General features: G+C 36.2%; 1 protein-coding gene across 3 annotated transcripts in view; it reads right to left on the reverse strand.

Moving 5' to 3' along the window:
* Positions 1-483: 483 nt before the first annotated feature.
* Positions 484-16,379, reverse strand: part of LOC105498565 (four and a half LIM domains 5) — a 52,131-nt gene continuing 36,235 nt past the window's right edge. For all 3 annotated transcript variants that reach the window (XM_011770708.3, XM_011770709.2, XM_071096706.1), the window contains 5 exons: positions 12,682-12,852; positions 11,324-11,498; positions 10,176-10,345; positions 5,489-5,675; positions 484-720 (listed from right to left, as the gene is read on the reverse strand). In XM_011770708.3, coding sequence (XP_011769010.1) covers positions 557-720; positions 5,489-5,675; positions 10,176-10,345; positions 11,324-11,498; positions 12,682-12,840 — 855 coding nt within the window. In that variant the 5' untranslated portion in view covers positions 12,841-12,852 and the 3' untranslated portion in view covers positions 484-556. The remainder of the gene's footprint in view (positions 721-5,488; positions 5,676-10,175; positions 10,346-11,323; positions 11,499-12,681; positions 12,853-16,379) is intronic.

The following is a 16,379-nucleotide window of genomic DNA, read 5'->3' on the forward strand; positions in this document are numbered from 1 at the left end:
GTGTATGAGGACAAATTGTAGCTTTGTTTTTTAATTCTAAAGTCAGTATGTGTGACCAAAAAAAGAATGATTTTTAAATCATAACAATTCTTAAATGTGATAATTGCTGATGAATTTACTTTGATCACTTTTGTTCTTTTACCATTCATAGCTAATTTATCACATTACATATAACCAGGAATGCAAACACTAGTCTCATGCATACCTCTCAGTTTGAGCTCTTAGTTTTTCTTTTACTCTTCAGGTATGAAAAACCTCATTCTTCAGGTATATGTCATATATTTGATTATGAAGAGATATTTTCCTATGTTTCTAACAGCAGAGTGCAGTATTTTGCAAGGAGAGTTGTCTTTGTGATTTAGCATATATTCATTTCTGTTCTACTGTGCTTTTTGTGCCCTTAGAATACAGTTCGATCAAACTGTGTGCAAAAACTTTTCCATTCTAAACTACATTAATATTTTCTAAAACTTAAGTCAGAAATAAGACTGCAACTGAATTCTGGCTTTAGTGACAACAAAGGCAAAGTGGATTTTAGGTGGGAAAGGACTGTCTCCTAGATGTCACTGTCCATCCCGGAGCCACATTTTTGGCAGAAGATTTCCTTGTTCTGGGTCAGGAAGCCTTTACCCACCAAGGAGACAGAGCACTTCCCGCAGTTAAAGCATTCGCTATGCCACTGGCTGTCTTGAAAGCAGATAAACTTGGCACCTGTGAGACCTGTAAAGGAATTGGAGAAAAAGATTAATCTATCCTTTCAAGGAACAGCTTGAGCATTCTATCATATACTCCTCTAGGAAATGGAGATATAGCTGTGAGCAAGACAACATAGAGGCAAGTAACCCAAAAAAGAATGCTGCTTCCTGGGCCTGTGTCCATCTGGACCTATCCGCTGTAGGAAAGTTCCACCTATGCCACCCAACCAGATTCGCAGCCAAATTCTGCCATAATCTACAGAAGAAGGCAGAATGCTGATATGCAAGTCACGTATTTTTGGAAACAGATAAGGATGGTCTAAGCCGGATAAGAAAATACAGTGTAGCGTAGTGGAAAGAAGGTATAGGCTGTAAAGCCAGAGATAGATCTAAGTATGAATACATTTCCTCTTTTTCTCTATATGACTTTAAGTTTTCTTAGCTGCAAAATTAAGACAAAATGAAATAAATGTGCACTTTCTAGCCTGACGTCCGATGTTGTAACGACTTTTAGTTTTCTTTCCCCTCATTTTTCTGTGCTTAGTTGTACTTAGAATACATCCTGGGGTCATATGGTTTGGGACACTATTTCTAGAAAGCCCAAAATAGAGAATTTTGTCTAATCATTCAGCTATCCTAACGTGGTGGCCTGATTACCTCGCTCAGAGACAACTTCAGCTTTTGTTGAATCTGACCAATGAAGCCACGTTATCCAGTGATTGGTTTCTAAGGGCTTTGTTAGCCTCCTCCACTTTAACCTGGGCCTCCCTTGAGCCACACAGTTTCTTTTAAAAGTAGTAGAATTTGAATCGTCAGTGAGGGTCTGATCTCTCTCTCCCTAATGTGATTCCAGGGTATAGTTCAAGAAACTGATTTTGAGAAGTTCCATAAAGGGAGAAAATGTTTGGGGTTTGGGAAGAGGTTGAGATGCCCTAGGCTTGGGTCTATATTTATTTCGTGTTTTCTCCCAGTAATCTTAGTGCTATTATTTGCTTATCATCCATGGAGTGAGGCTAAAAGAGTTATATAATTCATATGTAATTCCAAATACTCCATTTGGAATGGTGATGTGAAAGGGTGAATAGCATTCTATTTCAGATACATTCTTCTTAAATAGGATAGTGAACTTTTGTTTCCATCGTAACAAACTTATTTGATGTCTTCATATATAATTTAGTAGTTTATAGAGAAATTTACATCAAATTCCTCTGCTTTCCTTGATTAAATTTATAGCTCGCTTATCTATGATGCTATCAACATTACTTCCTAATAAATGTAAATTAATTATGTACTACTTAATTCCCTTAATGTTATTCAAAACGTTAATAAGCTGACTGCAAGAGTAATGTTCTGTATATACATAAATTATGCTATTCATAAAACTATTACATGTCTAGCATTTTGATACTCATGAGTTTTTCTTAATTTTATTAGTAAGCCTTGTACAAGTGGCAAATATAAAAGCAAATCTTCCAGATTTTATGAAGAAGAAAAACTAGAAGCATCTGATGACTTTAAGAAAGGGCTGAACCAACATGTGAGACGTTTGCAAACTGTTCCAAAAAGGATATGTTTACTCCCTTAAGTCATGAGGGTTATTTGCAGTAAGAAAGTCATCCCTGAAGCGGGTCTCTGGCACCTGTTTTATCTGGTTTCATAGGTTTCTGACAAGTCAGTAGAATAAGAGCTGGCATTTGTTGAGTGCTTGAATGTGTGCCAATCACTATTCTAAGTCTTTATGTGTGTTACCTTATACAGCCCTCACCTTACCTTCATGGGGGTAGATATTAGCATCAGTTCCACTTTGCAGACAAAAACTGAAAAATGAGAAGTTTAACCACTTGCCCCAGGTCACCCAGCTAGTAAGCAGCAGACCTACTATTTAAGCACAGGCCAGTTGTCTTTAGAGTCTCTGCTTTTAACCTCATGAAACTAAGTTTGAGTTTCTCTTTGGTAAAGAACATGGTCAGGAACATTAGCATCGCTCTCTGAAGAAACCACAACATTTGAAATTCCTTTTCCTTGAAATAAACAGAGATGGAAGAAAGCAAAGCTGCTCAATTGCTTGTTTTATAAATAAGGCAAATGAAGGCCCCCCACCCTGGAAGTGAGTTAGTCACCCATGGTGACACAGCAGTGGGGGCAGGAGGACCAAGTCTTTTGCTCCTCAGTCCAGAGCACTTTTCACTGCATGAAGCTGCTTCATTTATCCCTGATAATTTAAGGGGTTAATCCTATCTTAAAGGAGGAGAAAATATGGCAGCTATACCTGGAGTTTGTTCAAATGAAGCAGTTCAATGTGCTGGGTTTTAAAAATTATACTTGGTGATTTATAGGTAGATTTCTCAGAGCTTTTAAAAAAAATTAATGGATTAATTAATCTTAATTGACAAATACAAATTGTACATATATAATGTGTTGTTTTTGTATATGTATACATTGTGGAATGGCTAAATCAAGGCAATTAACATATCTATTACCTTATCATATACTTTTTTTGCGTGTGGTGAGAACATTTAAAATCTATTCTCTTAGCAATTTTCAAGTATATAATACATAGTTGTTAACTATAGTCACTATGTTGTACAATAGATCTCTTGAAATTATTTCCCCTGTTTAACTGAAATTTTGTATCCTTTGACCAAGAATACCTAGCTTCTTAAAGTGATATAATAATCAGATGAATGCCAATTTTCTGAAGACATGTGACAGTATCAGATTTCCAATGGTACATCAGTTCAAATAGCTCAATTTTAAAGAAGCGGTACTACAGGGTCTATAGATATTTAACAATTAGATCAAGAAATATTAAAGTGAGTTGTAAGTTTTTGCAGGCATTTCAGTCTCTGGTGTCTCAATAAAAAAGTTTAGAAAAGAGATTAAAATAGTTATTAGACATTTCCTGTGGACTGATGAGTCTGAATAAAATATATAATATTGCATTTAGATTACTTTTGGGTCAGATTGTTTGCTCTTGATCATCCTCATATTTTTGTGCAGAACAATGTTGTTTTTCCATCTCAACTTTAAAAGCCTGGGCTCAGTGATCTGGAACAATCTATGAGAAAAATCACTTAGGCACATGAATCTGTGATATATCAGAATTGAAACTCAAGTTCAGGGCTTGTATAGGCTTTTTGCAGATCAGTATTAGCCATCTGGATGCCCAGAGAATTTTGAAACCTATTTTGAGTTGTTAATTTCCTTATTTTCTCCTTGAAGTTCTCCTTTTCTTCTGTCCCGATTCAAGAAAAGTATTGTTATAAAATAAATGGACTGTGATTGCAGATTTTACTAGGGAGATTCTGGAGCTCCAGGTACTGTTGGATATCTGAAAGTCCCATTTTCTAACTAAAATCAGTGGAGATAGTGGCTTGTTCTCTTGGCTATAGGAATTGCCAAATTTGTAGAAGGCAGGAGAGCAGGGTGGTTAAAAGCATGGACCCTGGAGCCCAGTGGTGTGAGACTGCTAAGGCAAGTTCTTGCAAGGGCCAGGGAGGTGATCTAGCTGAGTGATGCAGACAGGGTGCAAGGAACAGAGAGGGCATGCCCAATGCAATTGAACAGCCACTAGTTCCATATGATGGTGACCCTGCTGGTTAATGTGGAGACAGTTTGCTCACCCAATGGTAGGTTCTTCCTCTACTTTTAGCTGCAGAGATGGATTTTACATTTCCAAACATGTTCAGGCCAAACATCACCTGCCTGCTGGCCAGATGTAGCCTGTGGGCCAGTGTGAGATCCTGACACACATGGTGCTCCGTCTAGAGAAATAAGACCATGCTGTTTTTTCTGGTGACGCCCTCCCTTCCCTTGCAAGTCAGTGAAAACCTGCCAAGGTGGGGCTTGCTGTGAAACTTTTTCTTTCGGTTGGAAAGTGCATGAAGACTCAACTTTTATTTTGTTACATATTTGAAGATGAAGAAGGAGGAAAGGGATAAAATCTTTAATTCTATGGTATGTAAACTGAATTAAAAATTGAAATATGATCTAAGAATACTAGGAATAGAAAGTAGATATACAGTTCTGACACATTATTAGGTGACTATAAATTGCCAGAAAGAATACCTGCTGGATTTCTCAAGTGTCATGCTAGTTTCAGTTCCTTTATTATAGGATTAGCATTTTAAAGGTGTCTCTGGGGAAAAGATGTATTTCTTTTTACCTTGAAAACCTCTTTAACATGGATCGATTTATCATTATGTTATTTTCAAATCATGTCACTTTTTTTTCAGTAAAATGCTATCTTGTTTTCTTTCGTCTACTCATAAATGCACTTCATAATTGCACGTGAATAGAGAAAAGAGAGTAATACATTTGTTAGAAGCATCTTAAAATGAAGTTTAATTAATTACTGACCTATGTTACCTTAATTATTACAGCTTCAGATGTTCTATACAATAGTGGAATTTAATTAAAACCTTCCTAACTAAAGGATGCTTGGTCCTATTTTGGAATTAAGCAGGATTCTGATTTATGAGGACTCTTTCCTCCCACTCAAATCTTAATGAGGCTGCAAGCAGACCTCCTTGTGAAGGTCTTTTACTTAGAGTCAGTACCATTAGGTTTAGTAGGTAGTTACCTTTACCGAGTATAGGCACCCAAATTATACTTTCCTTGAATAATCCATGTAATATTTATGCTCATATATTTGCACCCACTTGTGTTTATCTCAAAAGGAAACATAAATGAAAGCTTCCCATCCTTTAATCGTATTTCCTAAATTAACTAGACAGCGTTTCATATAGTCATAACTGTCTCATGGCAAGATCATATTGAACTGAAGAACTCACCACTAATGGGTTTGGAACAGGCTACACACTTGTTGGCATAAAGATGGTTGTAGCAGTCCACGCAGAATGGATAGTCGTCTCTGGACATAAACTGTTCTTCACAGAGATCTTTCCTACAGCCACTACACAGAAAACACTCTTTATGCCATAGCTGGTCACAAAATGTTATTCCACCTGAAGTTATCATCTGCCAAAGACCACAGAAAAGGCAATGACCATGGGAGCCATTACAATTCAGATCATTTCATGATTCTCTTGAGATCCTAGTATCTCTGGGGATTAAAGGAAGCAAAAAGAAAAAAAAAAGATCATTTCATGCCTTCTATGTCCACAACTGGTGCTTTCGGCTACTCTATTTTCATCTTAGGATGTTCTTTTCCTCAAAAAGTCATTAAAAATTAATAATATGAGAAACCAAAGGTTATAGGAATTAAATTAGAAGTAGAAAGAAATAAAAATTATTGTATATTTTTCTGCTACAATGAAATAGAACAGAGGCAGGGCCCTATTGGACTCAGGAAGATCGGGGAGAAAACCACACATGTTCTTTATTTACTTCCTCATACTTCTCTGAATTTTCTTAATTTTGGTTTTTAAAGATCTGCTGTTAGAGCTATTTTCTATACTATGTTCTTATAACTACCTGTCTAACTTTAGGGATGCTTAAAAGAATTTTTCTTTTTCCTGAACTTTTTACACCAGGTACAAGAATATCCAACAGCAGTAACTCTGAAGGGAATTGGTAAGCACCATTATTTGTTGATAACAACTACCATTTCTTAAGTGTTTTTTCAGTCCTCAGCATCGTGCTAAGGATGACCTCTTCTGAATATTCTCAACACCTCTACATAGTAGAGACTATTATCTTTCCCTCTTTTCCTATGAGCAGCTACTGAGGGTTACAGTCATTAAGTTACTTGCCATCGCCACAGTGAGCTAGGATTCAAACCTGCATGGTCTGACGCCACAGCCTGTGTGCATCACCATTAATACCATACTGAGTCAAGGTTACCTTGCACAGATAAGCAGTTGAAAATCCTTGCTGAATGAATGAATAAATACCAAAGAAAAAAATAGTTGGAAAGCGATTCCAATATTGTATCTAGCAATGGGGCGTTGTGGGAATCAGAACTCAATGGATTGAGCCCTGGTTGTACATCGAGCCTTAAGGTGTTATGTGAAGTGTTTTGCCAGAGATGTAATTAGTTCTGCATAAGATAATTTTTTTTCCTAAATGAATTTAATCCATGAATTCTACTTTTTAAAAGGCTGAGAAATCTTTATTTAGAATCAGATGGATAAATATTGGGCAATTTTTCTCGTGTAACTATTTTTAAGCCATATCACCTTTTGAATTTACAGCTAATGAGCTCTTAGAGTTGCTGCAGATATTGGAATGTGTTTTTGTAAATTTTTGTAATGACTGAAGCAATGGGATATCTGAGGTGGTTCCCACAATCTTTGTATCAAATTAACGAGATAGTAAAACATAGAGCCTATTTTAAGCCACCTCCTTGTTTACAAACTCAAAAATGTTATTTGTCTGTGACATACACTTGTGAAAAAATTATTCTAAATATATTTTTAATCATATAACAAATATCTTAGAAATTAAAGATATTTGATATGAAAGATATTTTCCTAGAGGAAAAAAGCATACTATTCTGAATAAGTAAATGAGAAGCATAATGGTGTGATGGAAGTAAAGCAATTTAAAATACCCCCTACTGACTTCCAATGCCCTACAGCAGACACAGCAGAATTCATGATTCCTTTGATTTGTTTGGTCTAATGATTAGCAGGCAATGCTTAAAAGATCTGAAACTTGAAAAATGTATTCACAGCAAAATAAAACTTGATATATACACCAAAGACTGTTTAATTAGAGACAAGAAACTCTGGAACATTAGAAATAGTTTGCTTGTGATTACATTCCTTTTGAAGAGGTAGGAAGGTTAGGATGAAGTCTAATATCTAAGTTTGGTTTTCACCACTGATTGATCCCAGGATTTAGAACAAGTTTCTTCTCTGAAAAAGTGGAGGCAATAATGATTTTGCACTCAGTAGGTGACAGATGAAGAATTGAAGAAGACGTTTAACTCCTTTTGAACCTTGAGGAGTTTTAATTTGAAGGGCTTGTAGTTTAGAATCATTTGCTTTCTGGTGGAAAATAAATCTTAGTGTAACAAAATAAAATCTATGGATTTTAGAGCTTAAAAGTTCTAAGAGCCTGATTGTCAGGTCGTTTTTTCTTTTTTTTAAGAAAATATTTGGGTTTTGGTTTGGGTTGAAAAAAATTGTTTAGATTGGATCATCTTGATCAAAAACATATCCAGCTTTTTAGAAAAGGACTTGTGGTTTTAAAAACTAAATAAAAAATAATCCGGTATGTCATAATCTGTCTACTACCCAATATAAATATTTTGTAAATGTTTGGTGACTTCAAATCATATCCTAAATATAGTTACAGGCTCCAATAACCTGGGAAACATTAGCACTTGGCCCAGACAGTGCTCAGCATGGATGTACTAAAGAAGCTTCACTCTTGAATTGTTATAGCATTGAAAGAGACTTTATATTGTATCCAATAAATGATTTTAAGATAATTCTCACAAATCTCATTACTGTTTTAGTCTAAGTCTTTAAGAAATGAAGTCTAAAATTGGCTAACTCAGTTATCTCTCAAAACAGTGAGATGAATCTATTCATTTTATTTCCAGCATGATTTTAATTTCTTTAATTTTTAAGTTTTGTATATTTTTTAGAGATAGGATCTCGTTGTCACCCAGGCTGGAGTACAGTGGCTCAATCATAGCTCACTGCAGCCTTGAATTTCTGGACTCAAGTGATCCTCCTGCCTCAGCCTCCCAAGTAGCTGGGACTACAGGCACATATCACCATACTTGGCTAATGTTTAAACTTTTTTTTTTTTTTTTTAAATAGAGACAGGGTCTCACTATGTTGCCCAGGCTGGTCTTGAACTCCTGATCTCAGGCAATCTTCCCACCTTGGCTTTCCAAAGTGTTGGGATTACAGACATGAGCCACCATGCCCAACCTCCAGCATGTTTTTAAATGCTGTCATTGGTAATTCTTTGGAATTCATATGTCACATGGTCATATGGCTTGATTGCTGCTTGTAAAGTCATTTTCTAAGCTAGTGTTTTGGTAGAGTAATGAAGGTCTCAGTCATAAGATTATTTTATATCATGTTGTCATCAATTGCAATTCTCAGCCATCAACATTGTATAATTTAATAATTATAACTTAGTATAGTATATTGCTACCTCTTTAAATGAAGTACTGGTATTGGTTATGCATGTTAAACAATCACTGCATGTGTGTGTGTATGTGCATGTGTGTTCACATATGTGTGTGTAGAAAGTGGTAGTGTGACTTCCAGCTGTCCAGATATACAAACGGGCTTAAGAGTTCTCCCAAAGTGGCCCATAGATAAAAAGTACTTTGAAACCACTATACTAATTCAATGTATTTTCATGATTCAGCTTTCTTATGACAATTTATGGTGTCATTTTAAACTTATGATGCCTCAGAGATCAAGGATTTCTTTGAGAACATCCCATATATATTATATGGAATGCAGACAGGCTTCATCAAGGTGTTAGAGCTACTTTTTCACATAAAAGCTTAGAGGATAAAAAAAGAATTGGATGAAGTTTACTTCAAAAAAATCACTTTTTTTTTCCTCTTAGAAAATGTTTTTTGAGTGGGAAGCCAAGTCAGAAGGCTGTACATGATCCTGGAGCTGGAGTGAAGGAACTTGCTGCCCTTAGTCTTCTTTCTGTCTTTTGTCTGCTGAACGTCCCCCATGATCTTGGCACTCTCTTGAGCTGATTGCTCTACTCTTAGGAAATACAAAAGCTTCAAATCAAGAAGACATTTGCATTGCTGAGAAAGAATGTGAAGAGTTAAACACCCTGTTTAACTTGGTTCCCTTAGTCACTTTGTGAGGCAAATCCATATTTCTCTGAAACAGTTAATACTGAATGGATCAAAAATTATTTTTTAAGAAACATCTGTATTCAAAGAGAGACCTGTGCTTTCTCTCAGAATATGTGAGATCTTGTATAAAAGCAGTGAATGGGCCAGGTGTGGTGGCTCATGCCTGTAATCCCAGCACTTTGAAAGGCTGAGGCAGGTGGATCACCTGAGGTCAGGAGTTTGAGACCAGCCTGACCAACATGGTGAAACCCTGTGTCCACTAAAAATACAAAAATTAGCTGGATGCAGTGGCAAGCACCTGTAATCCCAGATACTCAGAAGACTGAGGCACGAGAATCTCTTGAACCCGGGAGGCAGCGGTTGTAGTGAACTGAGATTGTACCACTGTCCTCCAGCATGGGCGACAGAGTGAGAATCCATCTCAGGAAAAAAAACAAAACAAAACAGCAACAACAACAAAAAACAGTGCAATGAACTGGAATACCAAATCACTTGAGCTGTTTGGAATATTAAATTCTTACTGTGGCTGGAATTTTATGGTTAACAAAAAAAAGATAGTTATCGTCATCATGACAATTAGTGGTTTGGACATGTTGAAAGTCCAAACTACTATGGGTGTGTGATTGCAGATATAGCGTAACAATATCAGTTCATTCCAAATATACGATACAGCTAAAAAGAAATGGTCTGAGTTTCCATAAGCTTCACCCTCTTTAGAAAATTACCTTCTTACAAAAGTTGCAGTAGTGAGCAAACTCCTTCTCAAAACACGGCACACAAAAATTGCCACTCTCTTTGGAGATCAAAGGCTTTGTCCCTATAGGTTGTCGGCAATTCTCACACACAAAACAGGTTTCATGCCAGTAGTTTCCTTTAAATTCCATTTTGCGGGAACCTGTACTCCAAAATTAAGGACCTGTTAGTATAAGTCAAGCATAATACAGATCAAATTACTTTAAGACGTTTTAAGTTAAGATGATAAATGAATTGTCCTTTTAGAAAAATAGCATTTTCTCAGGTTCAAAAAAACCCATTCATCTGAGGAAAAAAAAAAAAAAAAAAGAAAAGGTTGGTAAAGTTCAGCCATGGTGATGGAGAATCACTCTTACACTGAAAAGTCTTTCAAGCCCTTCATAACCTATAATCTGGAGATGTAAAAGTACTTCGAATGAAGACTCCTAATCGTTTTACATGGTTTGGATAAATTGGGCCATCAAAATCATTACAGGGGTATTAAAAATGCCCTGAGCACAACTGCTGAGACTACGCTGTGCAGTTATGGCCTTCTAGAAATTCTCTGAATCCATAATAAGAAAATGAGAGAGCAAGAGTGAGACAGTAAGATTCAATTATGTTCTTATGCTGCTGTCCATAGAGATTGAGAAGAAGATCAAAATATAAAGAATTAGTCCTTGCCAAAAGTGGAATGATATACATGAACCCTGTCTTCCCTAAGAGAGAATAACAATGACTGATCCCCAAAACAGTTTGTGTCAAGCTACAAAATGACAGTTGGCCCCAGTCGCCTATGATGAATCACTCTTTCTGATGCCATTCATTATGCCTAGGGCACTGCGTTTAATGTAGTATTATTGCTATAAATTTTTCTTTATTTTATGGGTGAGGTTCTGGCTTGAAATGTTTCAATGAATTAGACTTTATGAAAATACACAGAACACTGTAATTTACCTATTCAAGGATAATGAATGAACAATCTTTTTATTTCTAAGGTACACGGAAGGAGATTGAGAGAGTAAGAAAGATGTCATTCTCAAAACCAGGGTTTTGGGAGCTGCAGCACTCCTCATGTGCTGGGACTTAATGAAAAGCATGGCAGCTTCAGTTAGAGACAGGAGCCCCCTTGAGATCCTACCAGGCATGATGGTCCTCTTGCAGTGGAAGCACTTGGAGGAGCATTCATTAGAATAGCACTCCGTGCACAGCAGGCGCTCATCCTTGGCAGCAAAAGGCTTTTCCACCAAAGAGTGATTGCATTTGGTGCACTTGAAGCATCCTTCGTGCCAGTGCCGGTCTTTGTAACAAAGATCCTTTGAGACAGTAAATAAAAGTTAATTAAATGTGGTTGTGACAAAACAGTACATTTTATAAGACAAAACTGAACACTCCTGGGACTCTCATGTCAGTAGGTTGTGCTAGTAGCTTGAGGGAAAGTTGTTACTGAAACTGTTACCCATAGAGAGGAGACTCTCTGGGGTAATTAAAAGATAGAGCCCAGGGCTTTCTTGGTGCGTCACTTAAGGCAGCTGGGAAAAAACAAATGAATTCTCTGCTGTGTCTTCAAAATTTGCCTATATTCTTTTTATAAACTATGATAGAGGTTTTTCGTGGAATGATTTTTTAAAATTTTGGGGTACAATGTTCTATTACTTTTTGAGACTTATCTAAAAAGCAAACAAAAAAATAATATCACCTAAGTAATGCAAACGCAGAATGAAAGGAAGAAAGACAGAGAGAGAGAGAAAGACATTTGGAGGATGGAAGGAAGGAAAGAAGAAAGAAAGAAAGAAAGAAAGAAAGAAAGAAAGAAAGAAAGAAAGAAAGAAAGAAAGAAAGAAAGAAAGAAAGAAAGAAAGAAAGAAAGAAAGAAAGAAAATAAGCATGTCGGAGGAATGGGTGGTAGGAGTGAGAGCTATCAGTAGGGCTTAGTAGAAATAAAGCTGATTTTACGTCAGAAAACAGATTTTGAATCCTAAGAAAGAAAGAAAGAAAGAAAGAAAGAAAGAAAGAAAGAAAGAAAGAAAATAAGCATGTCGGAGGAATGGGTGGTAGGAGTGAGAGCTATCAGTAGGGCTTAGTAGAAATAAAGCTGATTTTACGTCAGAAAACAGATTTTGAATCCTTACAACCTCAATTCTTTATGCATTTATTTATACCCTTGTCATTCCAGAAATAACAAACACACCCAGAGGGTTACCAAGGGCTTGGAAACAGCAGGAAAATTCTAGCTGTGTAACTTTGGACAAATAGCTTAACATCATTAATCTTTAGCATTCTCAGCTACCTTATAAGATCATGTGAGGATTAAGCATATGTTGTATTTCATAGTGCTAAGTGTAGTGGCTAGAGTTTGACTGCTGGTAACTTTTAAGATCCTTGTATATCCAGTAGCAGAGAAATGGTGTTGAAAGTCAACACTAAAGGAAAAGAGGCACTCCAACCCACTTGTTTGCGTTCATATGCAGTAATTCTGTAAATTGTGTTGAGACTTACCTTAGAATCAGATTCAATTGGTTTTTTGCACTCCTCGCAATAGTTAGAAAATACACGATCATAACATGTAACACAGAACAGACTGTCATCCTTTAGTACATATTTCTTCCCAAGAAGTGATGCTGTGCAGTATTGACAGTAAAATTGAGCAGTTGTCATTTTGGTTTGATCCTGTGAATGACAAAGTGATTCATGTATATAAAAGCAGAATTTTGTTTATAGGATAAATGATGAAACCTTAATATAATGTGAGTGAAGCATTCGGATGAATTTATATTTTCTTAAGCAAAAATCCACCAATTTAGGAAAATATGCTTCTAGTCATGGTGACATTTGGAGTGATTTAGGAAAGGTTACTTTCCCATCTTGGCAGTTCTTGTGTGTTTTGCTAAAAAAATGCATAAAACCTGCAGCTAGATTATGAAAAACATCTTGTGTTTATCATAAGCTAATGTGGAATTCAATGAGAATATGGTATCTGTTGAAACAGGATGGTTTTACCTCAAGGATATAAATATAAACTGTTGCTAGGGCTTTTAATAACTCTCATCACTTACTTCTTGCTGGAAAATTCTAGAGGCAGATTTTGATGGAAAAACAGTCTTTTTTACTGAAATATAAATTAATAATCATTACATTGTCATTCGAGTCTTCACTGAATAAGGGCTCTGCACATTTACCCCAAGGTCTTCCTGTACCACATCCCCTCCTTAGCTGTGACTTTCACCATCCCAAATGTGCTGATGACTCCAAAATCTCTGTTTTCTACTAGCTTTAGATATCTTCATTTAAATATCTTTTACCAAGCTGGCCAAATAAAACTCCTCAGCAGGTAGGATTCTGAACAAGTGCTAGGTCTTTGTGACTATTGTTGAACAATTGCCCAAATGCAGAAGTGCATATAAAATCATCAGTGGTAGAAAACAATAATAGGTTCCTTCAGGCTTTAGGGCCAAAGTAACATGTATAGAGCATGAATAATAGCAGCAGCTATTCCATTATAGCTATGGATAAAATAGCTAGAATTCATCTGCAAGGTGAAAATCATTCTGTAAGGTGAATAAAAAAGCTGATATGAAACCTAAAGCCAGTGGTAGATAAGGATTCTGATTGTCTTGTAAATTTGGAAAGCCATTAAGAAACAACGCATATAGATTTCCAAAGGTTTTAATTAGGCGTTGAACATGAATTCTTTGTTGTTACAAAAAAAAAAGTAGTACTGCTTTTCCTCAGAAAATGAGATTTGTCATCTCAGGATTTACTGGAATATATTAGGAGCTTTGAATATTTTCTAATTCTCTCCCAACAGAATTTTTTTTTAATTTTGGCAAAATCAGAGGAGCAATTAACGATGATGATACAACAGCGTTTTTGATACTAGTTTGTACTGACTACATTTGAACTGTTATTCTCATGCGTTTTGCCTTATTCTAGTGTTGAAGTTCCTAGCAGAGAGCCTTGCTAAATGCACATGATTATTAATTCTGTGCATAGCAGTTTTGCTATATTGTTCTTCACTAACAAGTAGAGAAAAGGCAGAGGATTTGGAATATGTGGGTCTTTTCCCAGGAAAGATGAAATGCAGACTAGAAAGTTCGCAATGGAACATGGCCAAAATCATCTACAAGGAACATTGAATTCTCCATTTGATTAATTCCACAGAAATGTTCCTTCCTAGTGAGTACAAACACACTCAGAGGGTTACTGAAGGCTTGAAAACAGCAGGAAAATAGATCTAATTCCCTTGAAAGGTTTAAAAATAAAAGTTTTATTCACATTTACAGCAATCAAGTATTTATCACTTCATAGAAATAAAGTATGTACCTTTAACTCTCTTCACTTAATATGGAAAACGTCACTTTCATTAATATTTATTTTCGTTTTAGATGTATATAATAGCATCATGAAACATAGCCCCTCAGTGGTTAGGAACTGGCAGTCTACTGCCATTTTGTGAGGCTTTTAGTGTATTATAAAATGAATATATAAAACCACAAAAGGGATTACACCAAATTGATAATATTTCAATTGCTTATTTTAAATGACACTTGAAACATGACAACATCAAAATACCTGTAACTTATTTAGTGATCAGATCAGATGCCTAAATATAAGACAAGATGGTCCTTCTCCCATCCAAGTCCTAATAGGATAATAGGCCTGGATCCACAGAAAATTCCTTACAACATAGACCATATGTCTTAATTTATTTTTATTTATTTATTTATTTTTTTTGAGATGGAGTCTCGCTCTGTCACCCAGACTGGAGTGCAGTGTTGCGATCTCTGCTCACTGCAAGCTCCGCCTCCCGGGTTCACGCCATTCTCCTGCCTCAGCATCCTGAGTAGCTGGGATTACAGGCGCCCGCCACCGCGCCTGGCTAGTTTTTGTTTGTTTGTTTGTTTATTTGTTTTTGTTTTTGTTTCTTCTTGTATTTTTAATAGAGTCGGGGTTTCACCGTGATAGCCAGGATGGTCTCCATCTCCTGACCTTGTGATCCGTCCGCCTAGGCCTCCCAAAGTGCTGGGATTACAGGCGTGAGCCACCGCACCCGGCCTCTTAAAAGAAATTCACTTCTTATTCAATTCTGTTTTGTAAAAGCAACATCAGGAAGTTGGGTAGGGTGAGGACAGAATTGGTCTAATATCTCAAAACCTTGTGATTTTACACTTGTAGGACTATACAGTGGGAGGAGGCATTTGGTCCAGGTCAACACTTCTTAAATATTTACTCAGTGATTTGAACTCCCTGCCCCCTCAAGGAGTCTGGATTCTCTTAGCTTAGCCCCTGTCTTAGTAATAGTGAATGTAATTTGAAGTAAGAGAACAAACTGAATGTTTATTCTTTTCTTCTTGGTTAGAAAAAATACACTAAGAAATTAATTCCTCATTTTCATGAAGTCTATCGTTTAACTATTGATCTTTGAATATATCCAAATAGTGTTTCTTAAAAATAGAGGTATTATAACTATATAAAAGATACACATTCTATTAGAACGATATATAATTCTTAGAGAACCATTATAATAGAAAGGAGAGTGAGGAGAGACCTTTCTAGGAAGACCTTAAGGAAGTTAAGCTGTTGGAAATCTGTTAGGAAGGAAGGAAGATTGGAAGAAAGGAAGGAAGAAAAGAAGGAAGGAAAGAAAGAAGAAAGGAAGGAAAGATCAAACTTTATTGAGGAAGGGAAAAGACAAGTGAGAGAATGGCATAGGAGCTCATTTGAAGTTGGGAAATGTTTAGTCTTGAGAACAAATTTTCACCTGGGTACATTAAGGATGAAGAAGGATCTTGAAACTTGAAAGCTTTTTAAAGTGATTTGAACTTCGAATGCAAGTAGTTCTAACTGGAATGAAGCAGGCAGAACAGGTAAGAGAATGAATTTTTCCAATCTGACCACTTTTTACTATCTTATGCTTTTCTAAACATTATTCTTTACTTTTTCCTCTTTATCACTAACATTAATGGTTTAAAATTCTCAGGGAATAATTCTGTGTCCAGAAGAGCAAGCCAATTAGCTTGTTTTAATCATGCCCTAACAGGTAGAGCTGTAGGAAAGAGGATGAGAACTATGCGATTTTTGTCTCAGGAATCATCACCTGAGGAATAATTTGTCAAAGACATTGGAAAATTTTTGCTTTCAAAGATTAAAAAGTCTTGAACAAAGCTGTTCTTCATTATGAGCTGTAAGAACTATTA

The sequence above is a fragment of the Macaca nemestrina genome, chromosome 5, assembly GCF_043159975.1.
Source record: "Macaca nemestrina isolate mMacNem1 chromosome 5, mMacNem.hap1, whole genome shotgun sequence".
Taxonomy (NCBI): domain Eukaryota; kingdom Metazoa; phylum Chordata; class Mammalia; order Primates; family Cercopithecidae; genus Macaca; species Macaca nemestrina.